Source organism: Acipenser ruthenus, chromosome 7 (assembly GCF_902713425.1).
Source record: "Acipenser ruthenus chromosome 7, fAciRut3.2 maternal haplotype, whole genome shotgun sequence".
In the NCBI taxonomy this organism is placed as follows: Eukaryota; Metazoa; Chordata; class Actinopteri; order Acipenseriformes; family Acipenseridae; genus Acipenser; species Acipenser ruthenus.
Genome location: NC_081195.1, coordinates 43,524,017 through 43,544,441, shown reverse-complemented (window position 1 = coordinate 43,544,441; position 20,425 = coordinate 43,524,017). Strand labels below are relative to the sequence as shown.

The 20,425-nt window shown below is 36.3% G+C and overlaps 1 protein-coding gene across 13 annotated transcripts in view; it reads left to right on the top strand.

Moving 5' to 3' along the window:
- LOC117415822 (myosin-binding protein C, slow-type-like) overlaps positions 1-20,425 on the top strand; it is a 46,873-nt gene that overhangs the window by 12,482 nt on the left and 13,966 nt on the right. For 5 of the 13 annotated variants that reach the window (XM_059027009.1, XM_059027005.1, XM_059027010.1 and 2 more), the window contains 16 exons: positions 550-600; positions 1,697-1,747; positions 2,643-2,684; positions 3,392-3,496; positions 5,811-5,959; positions 6,836-6,953; positions 7,085-7,136; positions 9,165-9,221; positions 13,560-13,726; positions 14,178-14,310; positions 17,329-17,453; positions 17,877-17,982; positions 18,382-18,548; positions 19,166-19,331; positions 19,588-19,694; positions 20,224-20,360. In XM_059027009.1, coding sequence (XP_058882992.1) covers positions 550-600; positions 1,697-1,747; positions 2,643-2,684; positions 3,392-3,496; positions 5,811-5,959; positions 6,836-6,953; positions 7,085-7,136; positions 9,165-9,221; positions 13,560-13,726; positions 14,178-14,310; positions 17,329-17,453; positions 17,877-17,982; positions 18,382-18,548; positions 19,166-19,331; positions 19,588-19,694; positions 20,224-20,360 — 1,733 coding nt within the window. The remainder of the gene's footprint in view (positions 1-549; positions 601-1,696; positions 1,748-2,642; positions 2,685-3,391; positions 3,497-5,810; positions 5,960-6,835; positions 6,954-7,084; positions 7,137-9,164; positions 9,222-13,559; positions 13,727-14,177; positions 14,311-17,328; positions 17,454-17,876; positions 17,983-18,381; positions 18,549-19,165; positions 19,332-19,587; positions 19,695-20,223; positions 20,361-20,425) is intronic. The other 8 variants (XM_059027014.1, XM_059027013.1, XM_059027007.1 and 5 more) reach the window with 3 other exon arrangements.

Below are 20,425 nucleotides of genomic sequence, written 5' to 3'. Positions count from 1 at the left end.
TTGTATGAATATACTGTAGTAACTTGTACGATCAATATAAGATCAATATAAGATGAAAATCTAATTAAACATGCACATATCCAGTATACATACAATGTGTACGACTGCTCCAGTCTCTACAGTACTCTGCAACATTAAAAAGTGCATACACAGTGCCTAAGGTAGGCTATCATGAAAAACCTGCAGGGCTTAATTTTAAAGTATGTAATGACTCAATTTAATAAAATATTTATTCTAAAGAAAAGTTGTTGAGTAATTCCTAAATTAACTGATACATTATTTAATGAGATAATAGACAATAATTTGATACCGTAATATAACATTCCTGTTATTCAGTGATTCATATAAAGTAAATAACACCATTCACAAAAATCTTTTAAGTTCATCTCCAAGTTTGCAAATAGCAAACTACCCTGCTAAGAAACCTGCAGAGGCAACCAGATATTGGAGCTGTGTATAAGGCTGTATATTGGATTATCTCCAGTATGTTGGTGTTGTGTATCAGATGAATACAAAGCTTGTTTTGTTCAGTGCACATTGTATTTACAGAAAAGGAGGAAGATGAAATCGTTTCTGTTATTACCCCACCACCTGCTGAAGGTCTGGATCTGGTTGAACTCTTTTCAGTTGTCTGTGTAATAGATCTTATCACACCCCATAACAAAGCAGTTCAACACTCTCACTGCAAAGGACATTCTCCCTCATAGTGTGTCTTACTTAACAATTCATATCAGCTTAGAGACTGTAGATGACCAAAACAAAGGTTCAGATTTCATTTTCAAGAGCAGTTGCATCTCGCTAACTAAGTGTGGCACTGTACTGGGGAGAGCAATACATGAGGAATGGAACAGGATCATTAATACACTGTGTGTGTCATATACAAAGATCATATCGTTTAGAGTGAATGTAATTATTAGGATCACTGGACAAGTTCTGACTGTAGCATAAATAAATAGTACCAATCACAAATAGTAATTACCAAGATGTTACAGTATGTTCCCTTAAGTCTCTGCTTCATAGTTGATATGTATGTACTGTATATTTTTACTTTACATAAAACCAGAATGTGTTTTTTTTTTATCATTTGGGGTCTAAATGATAAAATGTTGAACCTCACTGTAAATTAAGTCAAATATGTCCACACAAAATAATGTCACCATGCAAAGTGAGATAGTAGGTCTCCTCTTACCTGTCTATGATGTTTGCCATCATTAATTAATAAGCAATGTTGCAGATCACTAAATGGCATTGGCTCGTATTTCTATAAAGAAATATTTGGCTGATCTAGCCTAGGTTACATATATCTATGGCAGGCAACTAGAACTACAAAATGCACCCTCAACTCAAAGTCAAAGCACATCAGCACAGATCTAATCCATTTTACATGAATAATTTGTTAAGTATTTATACATTGCATATTTCCATTATGCTTGTGAAGTGTATCTGCTCATGATAATTAAACTGTGTTCTATGCTTAAGCAACACAGTGTTTCTGAACCTTTTTACATTTCCTGTAGTGTGAAATAGAACCATCGCAGGATCACAATATCATGCTTTTATTAAGCTTTCCCCATGGCTTTCATCTTCCAGTTGAGCGTTTTGTTAATGTTGTTCCTAACATGGCGATGGGTTTTGGTACTGGATGTTTATATTTCTACCAAAACAGATTCTTTCTGAATCACCAACTTTATTGCAGATAAAGAAGATGATCTTGCGACAAGCACCCCATCGCCTCAGCCTCCATCAGGTCGGTGAATAGAATCCGTCTCCATTTTTATAGCAGTATCTTTGGCTTCACAAGCAGCCACAACAACCAGCAATTTGTGAGCTAGTCAAGACTACTAAATATGGAGTGGGCCTTCGCTGTATATACAAGCCTGCATATGATGACTGCTCAAGTGGTCTTTAATACAGTTCTGACCTGTGTGTGTGTATATATATATATATATATTAGGGGTGGGACGAATACAGTGGTTCCGAATAATTTTCCTTTAAGGTCTCACTGAACCGACACATTTCAGTTGAAAGCCGGTTACTTTTAAATCACATAATTAGGTTGTGTATAATTTCCAAAGTGCTTTCAATTAAAAACAAATTGTTGCCTTTTAATCTGTAGATTAAATTCCTAGTAAGCAGTTTTATCTGTATTATCATATGACATAATCCTCATATTTTAGAAAGATGGATATAGGCATTCAACAACAGTAGATACAGACAGTCAGACACATTAAGCAGCATTCCAAACAGTGCACATTTGACAAAATTGAATATTATATTTATGGATTTTATACAGTAATCTGATCAATATTTTGCACTGACAGGTAATATATAATTAGGGAACAGGTATTTTGGAATATAGGAGTATGTTTTCTGGATCCATTGCTATGCTATATGTCACCATGTATGCACGTATGTAAATGTTTATCAAGATTTGACCTATTTACAAATACAATATATCACTTACAGAATTGCATTGGAACTAACCTATAAACATACAATGGGCATACTGGTATATATATATATACTTTGTCTGCATGTGTACATGTATGTGTGCCAGCTCACAGCAATGGAAGTTACAATACTACTTTGCATAATATGCTGTACATTTATTTTTTATGCTGTACATTTCTTTCTTCAACTAGACGACAACCTTCCTGAATCAGCTAAGGGAAGAAAAGACTCGGGTAACTGCAGCTTTCAACGTCTGCCTGTTGTAACTCCAGCTTTTCACTTACATTCCAGCTTCATTTAACACTTGATGAGGGAGACTTATAAAAGTTTACCATGGTACATTTTGGCAGTTTTCCCATGCTTTTTTCATGGTTAGACTATGCGTTTACCATAGTTTGACATGCTTACCTACGCTTTACCTTGTTTTTGGTATGCTTTATTACACTTTGTTAGGCTTTTACTATAGTAAACTTTTATAAGGGTTTCTCAGAGCTTGTTATAATTCATTTTCTACATTAGTCCAATGAAGAGTATTAAAACTAATGCTACACTTGGTATCTGTGGACTAATAACACCTAAAGTTCTATACTATAAAAGTACTTCATTACTGCCCAAAATACTATAGTCCCCCTAGCGTAAGAATTCTATAGGATTTTTGGTTTACTAAAGTATACCATAGTACTTTTTATGTGAAAATGAATTATTAATAAAGGGAATTATGTAAAAGGACTGCAATGCTATTCAAGAGCTGTGGGGGCTCAAATACATACATATATATATATAAATAAATATCCTATTCAGCTGGCATCAGTTCTAGTACTCTAGTAATTCTCGTCTTAGTGTACAAGATAAGACGTTCTTCATCATCATGTGCATCGTACATGAAGGCCAATTTCAGGTGTGCACGTTTTTCATTCTACTTTTTTTTATGATGGAGTAGTGTGGTCTCTTGGAGAAGCTCCTCCGGATGACACTGACAAACCTGAGGATACGCCGCGCTCCACCCTGTTGATTGAGAAGCCTCAGAGTGGCTCAGTGACTGTTGGTAAGTTTGATTTTAATAACCTTGGTACAGTCGGTCCATGTTATACTGCCCTCCATTATAATGGCTCGCTCACATTCTACCATATATTCCTGTTGAACCGACATGCACCAATATAAACTAATGCCACTTCCCCCCGTTCCTTTTCAATTCGAAGACGACAAACAACAATACTTTTGGGATATGCCTGCCACAGGTCAGGTATTTTCTGAGCATTTTATGTCAGAGCTGCCGATAGGCCCCTCTGGGGAGTGACATGCTAGGTCTCGCCTACCAAGGGATTAAAAAGTCACTCCATGGAGATCATGTTCTCTTTTGCTTCTCAGAACCAGGTAGGTAAGGTAGGCATAACTAACCTCTCCCCTTGTGTGATTGTTTTCTTTGTAAAAGAGCTCTCACTTCGAGTTTTCTGCTGTTTCCACTGCAAATTATTGCTGGAAGTCGGCTTGCCACTTCCCGGAATCAGAAACTTGGCTTCTGAGGACTGAGCTGAAATGCTGCGCAACTGCGCTCCATTTAAAAAAATAAATAATAATTATTTCAACAGCCTACATCACTCGTCGACTATAGTCTGCTTTCTGCTTTCTAACCTAAGCTAAAAAAAAAATAATAATAATAATAACAAAGAGCGAAAAGAGAGGCTCTTCCTCCACTGGGGTCCAGTTCTGCCGCACCTACTGTTGAGTCGACGCCGCTGGGCTGACCTTGCCCGCCCACTCGGTGTTGTGCTGTGTGTGTGTGTGTTGTTTTTTGAATAAATAAATAAAAATACAACATGTGCATCCTCCTCTGGATCTGATTGGGCCCACTGTAGAGTAGGCTTACATACATTGACCACCTACCTCAACGCCTCAGTGCTTCGGAGCCCTTGGCGCTCCAGAGCCTTGACGCCTCGGTGCTTCAGCACCCTCAGTGCTCCAGAGCCTCGACGCCTCTGTGCCTCGTCGCCTTCGGTGCACAGACACTCCCTGCATCAGTACCCTTGTGCCCTTGGTGCTTCGGTGCCTCAGAGCCTCAGTGCATCGGTGCTTTGGCACCCTTGGTGCTCCAGATCCTCGACGTCTTGGTGCTTAGACGCCTTCGGTGCACAAGCGCTCCCTGCATCAATACCCTCGGTGCATTCGGTGCCCCAGAGCCTTGACGCCTCGGTGCTTCGATGCCTCAGATCCTCAGTACATCAGTGATTCTACGCTTTTCGGTTTCCAGACCCCCAACGCCTCGGTGCTTCGACACCCTCGGTGCTCGAACACCCCCCGCATCGACACAACTAGTGCAGATGCTCCAGTTGGTGCAATGTCCAAGTTCCACTCTTGCATGTCCTGTGGAGGGATGCTTCCCCCACAGGACAAACACGTCCTGTGCGTCAAGTGCTTGGGGATGCAGCATGCCTCTTCCACCTTAGAAGACGAGACATTCTGTTCGATCTGCGCAGCATCCCAGCCTCGGACCCTGCGCAGGAGGCTTGCAGAGTTCACAGGGGCGGCTTCTTCAGCCAGCTCAGCTGAGCCTTCCGCAGCATTGGGAGCCCCATCCTCCCCCTCCTCCACCTGCCTTCCATCTCATCACAGAGTATACCCTGTACACAGGCTGCAGCCCAGTGAACCGCGCAGTCGCTCACAGTCTCCTTCGAGGAGCAGTAAGAGGGCATGGCACAGCAGGATATCTCGAACCTGAAGAGCCAGATGGCCTAGGTCCTCCAGTACCTGGTCAAGCAGCCGGTTCTTCCCCCAGCACCTGCCCCAGCTCCACCTCCGGCACCTGCCCCGATACCGACCCCACCCTCTCCAGCGGTCGCGGACGTCTTGGACCGAGACAAGGCGATGAGGGAGGAGGACCAGGGCGCAATTTTGATCGCGGCTTCCTGGGATGGGGACTCTTTAGAGCAGCAGGTGACAGAGGTCCAGGAAGTGACCCCAGCTCTGAGGTGGCCTCAGACAGGTGTTACACCTCCATTAAGCTCGGTTCGAGTGCTCATGGAGCGAACCTCTGCAAATTTCAGGCTTCCAAGGGCAAGCCCTGGGTAGAAGCCTGGTGGGTCTTGTAGTGGTGCGCAGACAGCTTTGGCTGTCACAGGCCACAGTCCATGCAGACAAGTTGGCCCTGTTGGACACGCCTATCTTTACCACCAGCAAAACACTCATAATAACCCATTCAAATGTATATATATATATATCACTGTCACCTTATTGACAAACAATAAAATACTTGTAAGGTACTTTGTCTCCTGAATGTAATTTGATTTTAATCTGTACAATCTCAAATATTAACTTTCTGAAATTCAGAAATGGTAACTAATATCCTATTGGTCAATTCCAAGGTGGAGACATTACTTTCATAGCTAAAGTTGAAGCAAATGACCTGCTTAAGAAACCTACCATCAAGTGGTTTAAAGGTAAATGGATGGACCTTGCCAGCAAAACAGGGAAGCATCTCCAGCTGAAAGAAACATTTGACCGTTTAACAAAGGTGAGCCCCCAGACTGTTGCTGTGCTAGAATATTACTTATTCACAATTCAGGCAGATGCGTTTGAAATACATCATATTACAAGTTCTGAAATACAGATTAGCCAGGAAATGTTATTACGCATTCCTGGTGATGGCAGCCTGGGATGAATCTGGAAGTAAATATATGCTTCAATTGTACGAGCAGGTGAGCGTAGCATGCAAGAAAATCTGAAAATCAAAACAAAACTAAACAAATTTGGCCTAGAAATCACTTTTCGAAAATGTTAAAGTCTAATGTATTGTCTGCTGGACTATTATTTTGTGTAAACTGTAAATTTAGTTTGGCTAATTATTGGAATTATATGTACCTTTTTATTCCATTTGAAGTTTCACGGTAGGGATTTAACCATTGAATGTGTTTATATTTGAAAATAAGTGATGTTTAAATGTCTTCTTTGTTACTGTATTGTCATTACCAGGCATTTAATATTGAACAACTATTTGTAAAACTATAAAGCAACTGAAAACTTCAAGTTCTCAAAGGTGATTGTAATTAATATTTTTTTAAAAGACCAAATTAATACTGTACTTTATGACTTTTGTATTCATTGTGGGATATTAACTTTTATCCCATTTCTCTCTGAGAAATGTTTTGTAAACTAAAAAACAAAAATAGAAGGGTCATCAGTACAACTAAAGCAGACCTATCAAAGAATTCCATGTTGCTAATGTAAGTGGTTTCATATTGCAGTGTGCATAATGAACACTATACAGACAGAACAATTACTGACTAACTGCAGTATAGGCACAGCACAATATACTTTATTTTTAGGTGCAATCAAATGAAAATTATGTAGAAATATTGCTATAAAATGTCTGATCTCTTCAAACTCAAAGGTGCACACATATGAGATGAGAATTATCAAAGCCAAGGACAACTATGCTGGGAATTATCGTTGTGAAGTAAATTACAAGGATAAGTTTGATAGCTGCTCTTTTGACCTGGAAGTAAAAGGTAAGGTTGTCCTCTATTTTTGTTACCTTCTTCTATAAGCTGTTTTTTTTTTTTTTTTTTTTTTTTAATTTACAGCAATAAAGACATTTGTCAAAAAAGTGTTAAACATTATTCTGTTTGGTGTTTTTCAGAGGTTCCGGAAGTTTCACCTTCTATTGACATCAGATCAGCCTTTAAAAGAAGGTAATGCGACGATTTTGTGTTGTACTTTATGCTTTAGTCAGAGCAATGCAAACAAAAACCTGAAAACAAACAAAAAAAGAAAGTGAAATAAGATAGACTTGTTACTTGGTAGAAAAAAAATAAAAACATAGTTGTACCCATTACAGTGTTTATTTGGATAGGGTAATCTAGTGATGTGTTCTTGTAGAGGTAAAGTTACCTCTGTATTCAAATGTTCAACATCAATTTGCACTAGCTTTGCCTGACATGAGGTAAGTATGAACAACAGTTAAGCCAGCAGCTGCAGTGTGATCTCCTGTCACCCTTCCCCACCCACTTGCCTCTCACAGCAGGAGGTACAGTACTGATTTCTCCCTGACCTGAATTTAAAGAAGCAAACTCAGTGCTTGTCCCCACCAGCCCATTTAACTGTAGTCCCTCTTCCACATCCCAGTTACCACATCTTCAGCCAAGTTACCCCTTTCATGTCAACTCACTTAAATGCTGGTAGAAAAATGCTGTAGCAAAATCCTGCTGCTTTTTCCTGTCTACATGCACACAGTTCACTTTGTAGAATTGTCTGCTGACATTCATATCTCTATCTGTCATCTCAAATACAAGGTCTGTTGTCTCATTCAGATTAAAGTTTTCCAGATACACGGCCCAAAACATGGCCTCTATCTTTCTGCTGGTCTTGGCACAGACCATCATTCCCCCGTCTCTTCTTAGTTTTGATTGCTTACACAATGGATATGAGGTTCAGCACACAGGTTATCACCTAAGAGCCATTCAGATATCTTAGTAATGGTTATGCTAAAGAACTGTGCCTTAATTGTATTTTATTCTTTTATGGTTTTAAAATGCACAAATTGATACAACAGAAAAGTTTAACAGCTTTGCCAAATTCAAACTTGTATCCATAGTTATGTTTTATCATTTTTATACTGTGGTAAGTGAAAACATTATTACTGGTCGTTAGTGAAACAAAATATAGAATACAATGGACTGTATTCACAAAACTTTGAGGAATGTTTTATAAATGACTGTTTATAAACATTCTCTGAGATTAAGCAGTGCTTTTAAAAAGATAAAAGGTTTCATGCCAACATGATTTTATTATTTGAAACAGGCTTTTAAAATGTCCTTACATTTTTGTGAATAGGGCCCTATATATCACATAAAATAGTACATTTATTATACCTTGACTGTATAAAAAGTGAGCTAGATTCTCAAAGCTATTTATTCCAAATTGTCATTTGCGCGATTCTTTTTTGTGAATGTTAAAAAAACCCTAAATAAACATCTGAAACAAATAATGAAAAAAACGTAATACTTCATTTTCTGAATTAAAAGTCTTAGTTGTTTATTTCTTGTTTGATATTGGGTGTGTTTCTCCTTGAAAATGAAAAAAATGTGCTAATGAATAGTAAATAGCTTTGAGAATTTAGCCCAATTTCTTTTAAGGGACACATTCTGAATTTTTCTACATAACATATTTATCCTAGTTGAGCTATCTCTTAATGTAACAATCACATCAAATGAAAAGGCAATTTTGTATTTTAAACATTTTAAACTTGATGTGATCCGTTATAAAGGTAGTCATGATGGCTTGTAGCTTAATCAGATTTGCTTCCCGAAAACAAATCACAACACTAATTTTATCAAAGCTACATTGTGTTATTCTTTAATATTTAAAAGTGAATGAAATAAAAAAGAATGACACTAGCATACATCATAGTGTTCCTAAGTGTCACACAAATGAAAGCCTCCACAGGTCAACATAAGCATATGTGTGTTAACTTTCCAACAATGTCAGACTAAACAACACAAATCTTTGTGTTAGCCGTACACAAATAAGTTTGTTCTGTAGCGGAATTATACATTTTTGTATAGACGCAGTACAAGTATGTTTTTGGTAAGCTAACGCATAGATTGTGTTTCCTTGATAACACACGTTTCCTCTGTTTCTGCATTGTTATTGGATGTAGTAATGTAGTGACTGCAATTGTGTTTTGTTAAAATAAATGTAATCTTTCTTGTTAATAACAGCGGAGAAGGACAAGAAGATGCAGGAGAGCTTGACTTTAGTGGTCTCCTTAAGCATAGGTGAGAAACACCAATGGTGACTTCAGTGGGAAATAGAACCGTCTCCCTTTAAAGACAGTTTCACTTTTTTGTAGAATAGTATAGCCATTTTATCTGCATATTTTTCCCTGTGCTTAAATTAGAAGCTTTTTTTTTTTTTGCTCAATTGTTTTTTAATGCTACAATCCCTGGAAAGTAAGTTTAAAAAAAAATGCTATTTATGTTTTTACATATTTTACAATATTTTAGAATATTAAATATGATACAAAACATCAATGGATGTGACAGAGCACAATGTGTTCCATATGAATCCAGGTCTCATACAGAATGGCAAGGATTTTCAAAAGTTTGTAAATGATAACTCCAGTGTTAATCAAGAAATCGGTATGTAGCATTGATTTTGGCATTTCCAATCGGTCGTTATGCCTATTTTGTTATTAAATAATCGTCATAATGTCATTTCCGATATTATGTTGATTTACGAAATAACGTTAATATCTTAACAAGCAGTGCTTCTTGCAACTATTTATTTTGTTTGCGTATGGGAATTTAAAAATAAATCTGTGTTAATTGTCAAAATTTATCAGGACTTAATTTGCACTTGGAAAAAGAGCGTTTTAATTAACGAAAGAGTATATAACTCACCTTGAAACTGATATTTAACAGACTATGTCTGTGACGCCAACGCAGAGAGTGTACAGAACCAAGGTTAATTTGAACCAAGGTTAATTTCTCACAGACAAACTCGATAATTCAATATTTGTAGTTATGAAAATATTTTAGCCTTTTCTATACTTGTGGTTATGAATGAGATGTATTCACTTATTTTAAACAATTTGTAACCATACAGAGCGTTTGTTGTATTGCTAAAATGATATACCGTTATTTGCACCCAATGTAATGTTACTGCCAAGAAATTATCAATGCAACTGTAGCCTATCTGAATTCTGCATACATACATACTGTAGATATTATTTGAATTATACAACTGAAATCTTGGTATAGAGTTTCCTTAGGTGATTGCGGATTTGCAATGTGTCCTTGGCTTTTAACACCTGTGTCTAATCCACACAGCCGTCAAGGACACACAGTGATGCACTAGGAATGTGATCGAGATCACTGACATGGATTTTGCCTAAACTTATTTTGTAATGTTGTCAGACTCCCCCCCACACTTTATGTACAATGTACATTTTCACCTTCACACGTCTGTATGCATATAAAATGTTCATATAATATTGTAAGTGTTCAGTGGCTACTGCTAATCATGTTGAGTTTATTTATTTAGGCGAGCAAAAAGTACCAGAGAAAATGCACGATTAGAGGAATTCACCAAACCAATAATTACAAACAAATTGTGTACTGGGTTAGGGAGTTCTATCGTAATTTTAAAAGCTTAATAAATATATAATGAAGTGTTATACATGGTATAAATGTATAATAACTAACAACTACAAACACCAATGGCACTGAAACATATGTATTTATAGCCTACAATCGTACATACTAAAATATATACAAAAGTAGATGTCATAATTAGAAAATAAATTCCAACCAATATACATAGATGGCTTACGGTATTTCTTTTTCTTTTTAACCAAAAAAAGATTGCAAAATGGATATTAAAATAGTTGTATATAGTATATCCCCCCCCCCCCCCCCCCCCCCCCGTAAATAACTAATGAGGTTTTTTTAAAAAACTTTAATCCGTGCCATCTGATTTTTACCCACACACCAGATAATCGTAAATCAGCATTTTATATGTTTAGTATTCTAAATACATGTACATTCTGCACGCCAAAATGCACAAGTTTACAAATTATACACAACATAGATATTCCCGTTATTTTTTATTTCCATTTGGCTGCTGCTCGTTGGTGGGAGAGCCGTCTCCCTGTATGCTAGTCGTTTCCATAGCAGCGAATTATGCTTCCATTAATTTTTCTTGATCTCGTTAATGCATTTTGATTAATGAGTTCCCCTTCTCTAGTCCTTGGGACAGGAAGTGATGTAGGTGACCTGCGACAATGAAGCTTTTTAACGAGAAATGCGTTCATTAACGATCTCATCGACTCAATTTCAAAGCATAAACAGATTGATTTAATTAACACATTTCATTTGAAAATCACTTGCAGCTAAAGCTCTCCTTACTATACCACGAGTTCGCTACAATAATACTGGTGTTTGAAAATCCTGCCCAATAGTTCTTGTTCACACATTTTCTTTAAAACTATACTAGTAAATTTGAAGTGGTTATATATATATATATATATATATATATATATATATATATATATATATATATATATATATAATAATCGATCGAGCTATCTGTCTATATATATATATATACCGAGATTCTGCCGAGTCAATGCCCAGGGGGCATAAAGACTCGTTAAGGCAAATGTGTGAGGTGTGGGCGAAATTATAGGCATGATTAACATTAGGTAGATAGAGTAAGTTTACAATTACACATGCTCAAAATTAAAAGGTAGGACACAGCACATAGTCATGCTAAAGAATCATGCAGTGCAGTTAACACATTTATTGACAGGTGAAATACAATTCGAAGTTGCTGCAGAATGTCTACTGTTTTGTCATTTCAAAGGAAATAATACATTAACGTAGCATCCAAAGTAGCACTAAAATATAGCAAAATATTCCATACAAAAAAATTCCTGAGGTACAAGCTCTTGTAGTGTCCAAAAAATAAATCCAAAATCCAAAATATGGATTGTAGCGTAACAACAGAAAAGCGTAATCAGTCAGACTGCAAAGTCTATATCAAATGATCTGAAACCTCCGAACTTCACTGCTTCATCATCTGAACCTTCATCATTGATGATGCAAGCAATTGTCTGAATCATTAATGCACAGAGCAACTACATGTACTTCTAAGCAGTTATTTGTATTCACGTGAGCAGCGATATTTCCCCTCAGGCATTTGCGCATGGTTATTACAAAACGGAAATGGCAGTTGGGGGGTGGGGTAAGCGGGGGTGTCATTCAAACCTAGGCATTGACTCAGCAGAATCCGGTATATAGAATTATTTCATTGATGTCATGTTCGTAAATAAATAAAATGAAACCTGTTTCATAACTTCATTAATATTTCATTTTATTTATTTACAAACATTACATCAAAGACATTTCTAAATACACCAATTAAAACCAGTAAAATTATACATTTATTTGGGCTTGTCTCTTCTTTTTTCCTATGCATTCAGAGCGAACAGGTTAGTAAAATGAATAAGTTATTATAAAGAGTATTTACTCTCCGGGTAAGTATCTTAATTGTGTAGTCTTACAAGCATGATAAGTAGCTTAGGTATTACGCAAGAGTGTTGGCCAATTGTAGTTTGGTAACACTTTATTTTAACAGTGCCATTTATAAACTCTTTATTAATAGTTTGCAAACGATAAGCCTGTTCTTTGCTTAGAAACTTGCTGATTTTTATTTGACGTTAGGCTTTTTAAAAGCACAATACATCTTTTCAAAACACTTGAAAAATGTAATTAATCTATAAATAATGTGCAAGCTATTAATAAACCATTTATAAATGGTGCTGTAAAATAGTGTTACCACTACTTCGTTATTATATTTCAGTGATATAAAAGCCTTCCTTACTATTAAAACCTTAGAATTCACTATTTATTTAAAAAACTAAATGCCTGAAACAAACAAACACAACTGTATGCTATTTTATTAGAAAAATTCAAACATTATGTAATGTCTGTGAAAGTGCAATTTTGTATGTATGTATGAATTTATTTGTATATGCTGTCTAATGAACTGTTTCATTAGTATTAGGGTAACCCTGCTAACTAACATTACAATAACATACTTATGTTCATGCCTTTTCCAGTAAGGTGTTTATTCCTTTTGGATGTCCATTCCTAACATTTTTGTTACATAATAAGAACATAACCTAATGATGTAAAGGGGATGGGCATTACAGTTATTAGGCAGAAATTTTAGTACAGTTGAATGTAGCTAGCTGAATATATCATATTGAATATACTTTGGAGTATACCTCTTCCTTTAACCAAAACCATTCCTTATAAACTAACATGTTCTACAATGTCCTTTAATACTGTACCTTTAATACCAAGATAATGTTTACATTCTTAATCTTACCAAATAAACCTGCAGAATTCTCTGTTCCTCCCCTGAACCCCTGATCACCACACGCACTAAAAGTAATCATTATTTAAAGTGGTGTGTGCTTTTCCCTATTTAATTACTAGTTAGACTGTCAGTAGTTTTTGTGACACGAGAGCTAAATAGACAGAATACCTGTAGCCCATCCCTGATTAGGCTCAAGAACATGAATAAGAAGTTTATTTTTATTGACCCAGGGAGGTTAAGCAAGAGGAAACTGTACCGGAGGAAGATGTGTGGGAGATACTCAAGAATGCTCCGCCACAAGAGTTTGAAAGGATAGCTTTTGAATATGGTATCACTGACCTGAGGGGCATGCTGAAAAGACTGAAGCGCATGAAACGAGAGGAGAAGAAGAGTGAAGGTAAGGAAAATGAAGGCCTTTGTCTCGGGCCCGAACAGGGCTTGGGGCCTGACTAGCTGAGTGTTTACTCCGGTCAATAAAGCCCTCCTTAATTATTAAAGAATGAAAATCAGAATTGATCCGTCCTTTTTATGTATTATCAACTATCAACTGATAGAAATGATGCTCATAAGTTGAAGTTGTGGTTACTTAGATTTGGCAATTCCATTTTTGTCAGGAGACAATTCTTGAAGTGAATTTGTTTACTATGTACCATTATTTTATGATTGAGTAACCCCTGGAATTCCTAGGTAAAGAACCCCTTACTGTATGTTTAGTATTATCTAGAGTAAATGTAAAATGCCTCATCCCCAGAGGCATTAAAAAGCTAATGTATTCATAATCGATCTGAGAAAATAACAGAACGTAAGTTCTAACATGATTCTCCCCAAACTATCATTTTAACTTTAAGCCTTTGCCAAGAAGTTGGAATCTGCTTACCAAACTGATAAAGGAGGGAAAATAAAGTTTGTAGTAGAACTGGCAGACCCTACAGTGGAACTGAAATGGTATAAAAATGGTCAGGAGATCCGTCCCACTCCAAAGTAAGTGACCGTTTCCTTTCGTCTGTTTTTTTGTTCCCCACTTCACACAAATGAACACCATTTTTATATTCCTTAAAAATGTGATTCATTTTTTTTTGTTCTTATTTGCATTTTGCAAAAAGTCTCCCAGTGCTTCACCTTTTATTCCTTCCAGCAATGGTTCAGGAGTCACTTCCTTTCATTATTATTATTATTTATTATTATTATTATTATTATTATTATTATTATTATTATTATTATTATTATTATTATTTATTTCTTAGCAGACGCCCTTATCCAGGGCGACTTACAATTGTTACAAGATATCATATTATTTTTACATACAATTACATTACCTGTGCAGGATTCGAATCCAACAGTAAGGGAACACAAACTACTCTATAAGAGTATTAATATATAATCAGTAGGGCTCTACCTGAATAGCGATATTGCGGAAATTGCAGACTCCACAATATTGAGCCAATACCGCAATTTTTAGAATAGTGACGAGCATGTGGTCAGTAACCAGTGGTCTTTGGTCCAGTATCGTTGTTTTGTAACATTTTGTTTTCCAAGAGAAGTAAGAAATTGGAAATCCATTGTGTTGAGCTTACCATTCTAAGTACTGTATAAGCAATTACAGCTGTAATAAAAACCTCACATGCTTATAATAGTTATTCTATACAATGGAGACTGCTTGGAGAACATGCTCCATGGCTATAGGAAAACGTCTATCTGCTAAATATGTATTTGCTAATTAAAATATTCGACTATGCTATTTTCTTTTACATGAGATTGATGTTTGAAACCCAGACGTAGTAGTATCTGCTTACAAATGTCATCTATTGTGTAGAGAAAATAAGCAGGGGGGGGTTCTCTTGTATGTGTTAGTTGTAATGTCTGAGAAGCATCACTTAAAGCATAGGATTGACAAGAACATCATTATAAGTTGATTAAGTATATAAGAAGTAAAGCCAGCTTGCTAGATTGTGAACCATTTAAAACTCGATTCCATCAACTGCATTTGTGTTCAAATGTGGTGTGCTGTTTAATTAAAAGATTCCTTTGCCATTAACACCTGGCCCTTCTTTGTACACCGAAAAGGCAATGCCTCTTTCAAAGGCCATTTAACTGGATTTTGCTTTTTTCTATAGTGGACGGGGTTCTTCAGAACACAATTATCTCTGAAGTCCTATATTCACATACCATTGATATGATCCACATATTTTTAAAACAGGCTGCACATATTGGTCATAACACTTACATGCAATTTACAATTTGCGTCTTCAATGTCAAAATGTGTTTCCCAATTATCATGTGTTGGTTTTCGTATGTGTCTTTTCTCCTTTGACAAAAAATGGTTGATTATATTTTATAGTAAAACCATTTGGAAATCACCACAGTCAGAGAACTGAAGAAAATATTATTGTCTTATTGTGCACCAAACCTTAGTTTGAAAGAACACTCCCTTCGTTCCTACTACTGTTTATGGATGTGGTTCTGAAAAATGTAGTACAATGCATCTCAAACACAAAAATGCCAGAAAGGATCAAGCAGCTAATGCTTGATTTAATCTGACTAAACTGTTGATTCCATGAGTCTTTTATGAATATTTCAAAATCCCAGAGTGCCAGAGTATAATGTTCACCATTAACACCATTGCATTATTTCCTTAAAAAAATATCAGAAACACCATAAATTCTGATCTAAAACAATAATAAACTGATTGAGTGGGTTCCCAAAGAGCAATGGATGAATCGTATTATGTTGAATTGAATGGTAATGGTACTATGTTGCAGAATCTTTCATAGGAAGGACCAACGAAGAACACTGATCCTTGTAGATAAACAGTTCACAAAGGTCTTTCAAAGTAAAATCAAGTTAAAGTCATTAAGGAGGCTATTGCATTTTTTCGGTCTCTGGTCTTCAACGCTGTAGCCTTAGAGTATTTGAAAAGGCATAACATTCTCTTCTTTTGTAACTAATGATTTTTGAAGTCCCCTCCAGGCATGATGTTTTCTGTCATTTTTTGTCTTTTAATGCCCTGTTGTCCTCCTCCTGTCTGCTATAATTTCTACTTCATACACTTCTCCTATGGTGCAATCCTGGCTCTACTGCAATCCCACAGCCAAAAAAAGTAAGTCCACCTTTTATTTTGCAAATACCCAGATACAAAGGTGTTTAAATAAATGATCAGTGCTCAATTGTGTTAAACCAATATCTTGGAAACCAGCACATTCCTTGCATTGCAAAAGCAGCATTCATTTTAAAGCATATATGTGTCTAATAAAACAAAGTGCAAATCTGTCTGAATTCAGCCAACCTAATCGGTATATACTGTAATTAGTTTAGGCAGTTTGTGATGCCCTCATATCTAGTGTAGATAGCTTCTAACTCTGAAATCTTCATGGATAAATATAATTGATCCATTTAGCAGTATATGATGGTACTTTGGTTAATGAGGGCAGTCTTGCTTACGGAGGTTATTTGTTTAACTGTGAAGCTACATATACACTATAGAAACTTTGACTGACAAAGGAGTCACTCAGAGCTTACGGTATGTAAATTGTAAATTGCACATTCATGTTACAGAAGTACTGTAACAAGAATGTTATAACTTTACAACTTCCAAAATTGATATTAGGGAAATGTTATGTTAATACGATTCTGTAATGCTTCTTTAAACATACAGAATAAAACCAACATTGTACAACAAGTTTGTTTAACTGTATGAAAAAAAGTTATTTGTTGATTTAGTGATATTTCCCATTCATATGCTGTATTCTACATTAAAGTAGAAGTAGAAGGGCAGTTCACCCATAGAAAGCTGATCACTTTACCAGTATATTTTGTATGCTGTACATGGTTTGTTTCTGTACATAGGATTTCAATAACAGCAGCTTCAGACAGAATACTCTCAAGGGGTCTCCTACGCTGTAGCTGGTTTTGAAAGTATTTTATTGTGCTCAGTTTATGTTATAATACAGTATATATAAAATCTGACTTCATAACTGACTGGCTGTCCACACTTCCTTCCAGGTACGTCTTTGAGCACAAGGGCAACCAGCGCATTTTGGTCATCAATAACTGCACCATGGCAGATGATGCAGCGTATCAAGTGATGGCTGGGGATGAGAAATGTTCTACCGAACTGTTTGTGAAAGGTACTGTACATCCTATCAGAGCAGGTGCAATCGGAAGTGAGCCTCTGGAACTAAATTGATGTGGTTATGATGGAAAAATCCCTAATGCTCCCCTGGTTCCAAATAACCAACCGATTACATAACTAAACATGAATGAGTTGGAATTCATTGCTTTTCACCCTACATATGCTTAGGAATCTATATTCACAATTGTATGAACAAATTAGGCAACCAGCAACCAATCAATGTATGTTCCAATTCCAAGCTGTTGCTGGTTACCCAGCAAATCAACATTTTCCACGAGGAATAGAAACAGATTATATATTCAGATGATGTTCGATAAAGTACTGTATGCATTTACATTGATTGCAGCTACAAACCAGCAATGCTACATTTTAGCCATTTTAGAAAGTTTGAAAGACCGTGTTTTTTTCTCTCATACAGAGTTGCCAGTTACAATTACAAAGGAATTGGAAGCTGTGAAAACGACAGTTAACGAAAGAATTGAGCTTGACTGTGAAGTGTCAGAAGAAGGGGCTAATGTTAAATGGTATGGATAGTTTCCATCCGCAATATTACTGCAAAATCAATTTAAATTTCTACAACCATTTGATGAGCTCTTCTTTTTATTTATTTTTAAATTATGCAACAGGGAAAAAGAAAATGATCAAAAACACCCCTTACAAATTGGAATAGATTTTTGTTCTGTTTGCGTCTATGAAATGTTTGGAGCTAACAGAACAAAAATGTGAGCCTTGTCCAACATCATCATCAGTTTATTTTACCCTGAAAATCTGGAATGGATATGTATCCTTTCCTTTAGAAAAAAACTATTTTTTGATTGCATGCAGACCAATTCATTCTTCTCTTGGTGATTTGACCTTTTGGTTCCTCATTTGCAAGATGTTCGAGTCTGCACTGTTCGTTTTCCCCCTGAATCTTCCTTTAGGTTTAAGAATGGAGTGGAGATTCCCAGAGAAATTCGCTCCAGGTTCAGGTTTAAGAGTGACGGCATGAAACACACTCTGGTGATTGAGGACGCCATGAAAGAAGACACTGCAGTCTACTCAGCAATGACTACAGGAGGGAAGTCGGAAGCCCATGTACAAGTAGACCGTATGTACTTAAGCTCAATGGTTTCAAGTAATAAAGAACATTGCATTATCTTTACCTGTGATGCTGAAATCTAATGACTGAAAAGCCAAGCCAGATACATCAAGTTGATTTACAGGAGGGTGCTCTGCCCCTACTATATTTAAAAGCAAAAGCTCACTTGTACAGATAAAAAAGGAAACAGTCTTTATCTGCATTTTATTGGTTGACCTTACACCTATATCTTTTCTGTGTAAATTTAGTTTTGATTCTATTTTGGGTTTTTTTCATCTCAAGTATACTGTAAAGCCATAAATATTTGCAACCACAATATTTGGCGAATCACACCCATAAAACCTGTTTTACTCTAGAAATGTTGCCGACCTGTTGCAATAATACAAAGTATGTATTGTTAGTGGAATTTGATTTTGTGCCAAAAATTTTTGCTTATTTTTCATATGCAAAAAATGCATAATAAAAGGCTTGCAAATATTTATGGCTTTACAGTATATAGACAGAAACATGTACTTGAAGCATACATTTTGCCCTCTTTCCTAAGAGAATGTAGGATCCTGTGTGCCACACATTTTCTGCACTTCCATACTTAGTAATAATTCCATATTGCCGTCTTCCATCCTCAGTTAAACCCCTGAAGGTTCTGCAGGATCTGACTAACCAAACAGTGAGACTCGGACAACCCCTTGTCCTGCACTGTGAAATAAATCCAGCCAACATACCTGGAAGATGGTACAAAAACGCACAGCTAATCCAAGGCACTGACCGTGTGAAGATCACCCACAGAGGAAGGTATACAGAACAACAGCATCTACACTATTAATTAATGTATCTTGGGGACTCAGTTGATATGGTTGCATCATTCTGATGTTGCCTCTTTCTACCAATTATTGAATAATTGTATTTAATCAATTAACACTCCAATGGCCCTGTCTCCTTTTTGTTAGTTTAGATTTGGGGTTGCAATACTGCTCTGTATGTATGCTCTGCCATTTTAATTATAAACAGTGTTTCCCTTTTAATAAACTAAACTTGTTTTCTTTTAAAGGTCACACAAACTGGAAATACAGAATGCGGTTGTTGATGACATGGGGGACTATACCTTTGTACCAGAGGGGTATTCAATTAGCCTGAATGGTAAAGTTCATGTGATTGGTAAGTCTTTGCAGTCTTGCACAGTTTTATTCAACTCTTTATCAACTGGTTAGCGTTAACCAGGGTTTATGAAACCAGCTGTTATTTGATTGTCAAAATGCTTCAACTATAATATTTTGTAGTTAAGAGTAATATCAGCAGATAGATAACTATAGATACATATAGAAAATACGTCATGGTGTAATGGATTCCCTCAAGCAGCAGTTACCCACTGTACTGTCGTCAGCATAAAGCACATACTTCACTGCTTGAGTGCGGAACTAGTTCTTGATAGAATTGGTAAATGGGAAGATGTCTGGGAGCCGGGAGTTTCAATTGAACCCCTTGTGCTTTGCTATTTAATTTTAATTATGGTGAGATGTCAATACATTAAAATGGTTTGGTTTTAAAATGATGTTGGGAACATAGTAAGAACATTTTAAAGAAAGCTTTATACTCTATTGGCCCATATATTATTATTATTATTATTATTATTATTATTATTATTATTATTATTATTATTTATTTTATTTTATTTTTTGCTAACTAGATCCTCCAAAAATTCACCTTGATAGTCTTAACTACCCAGAAAACACTGTGACAGTAACAGCAGGGAACAAACTACGGCTGGAGATTCCTGTTACAGGACAGCCTGCTCCGAAGGTTGTCTGGATGAAAGGAGAGAGGGTGAGTCTAGTTCTAATACACATCTAGGTCTGGATTAAATCTAAATTATGGCAGCACTGTAGCCA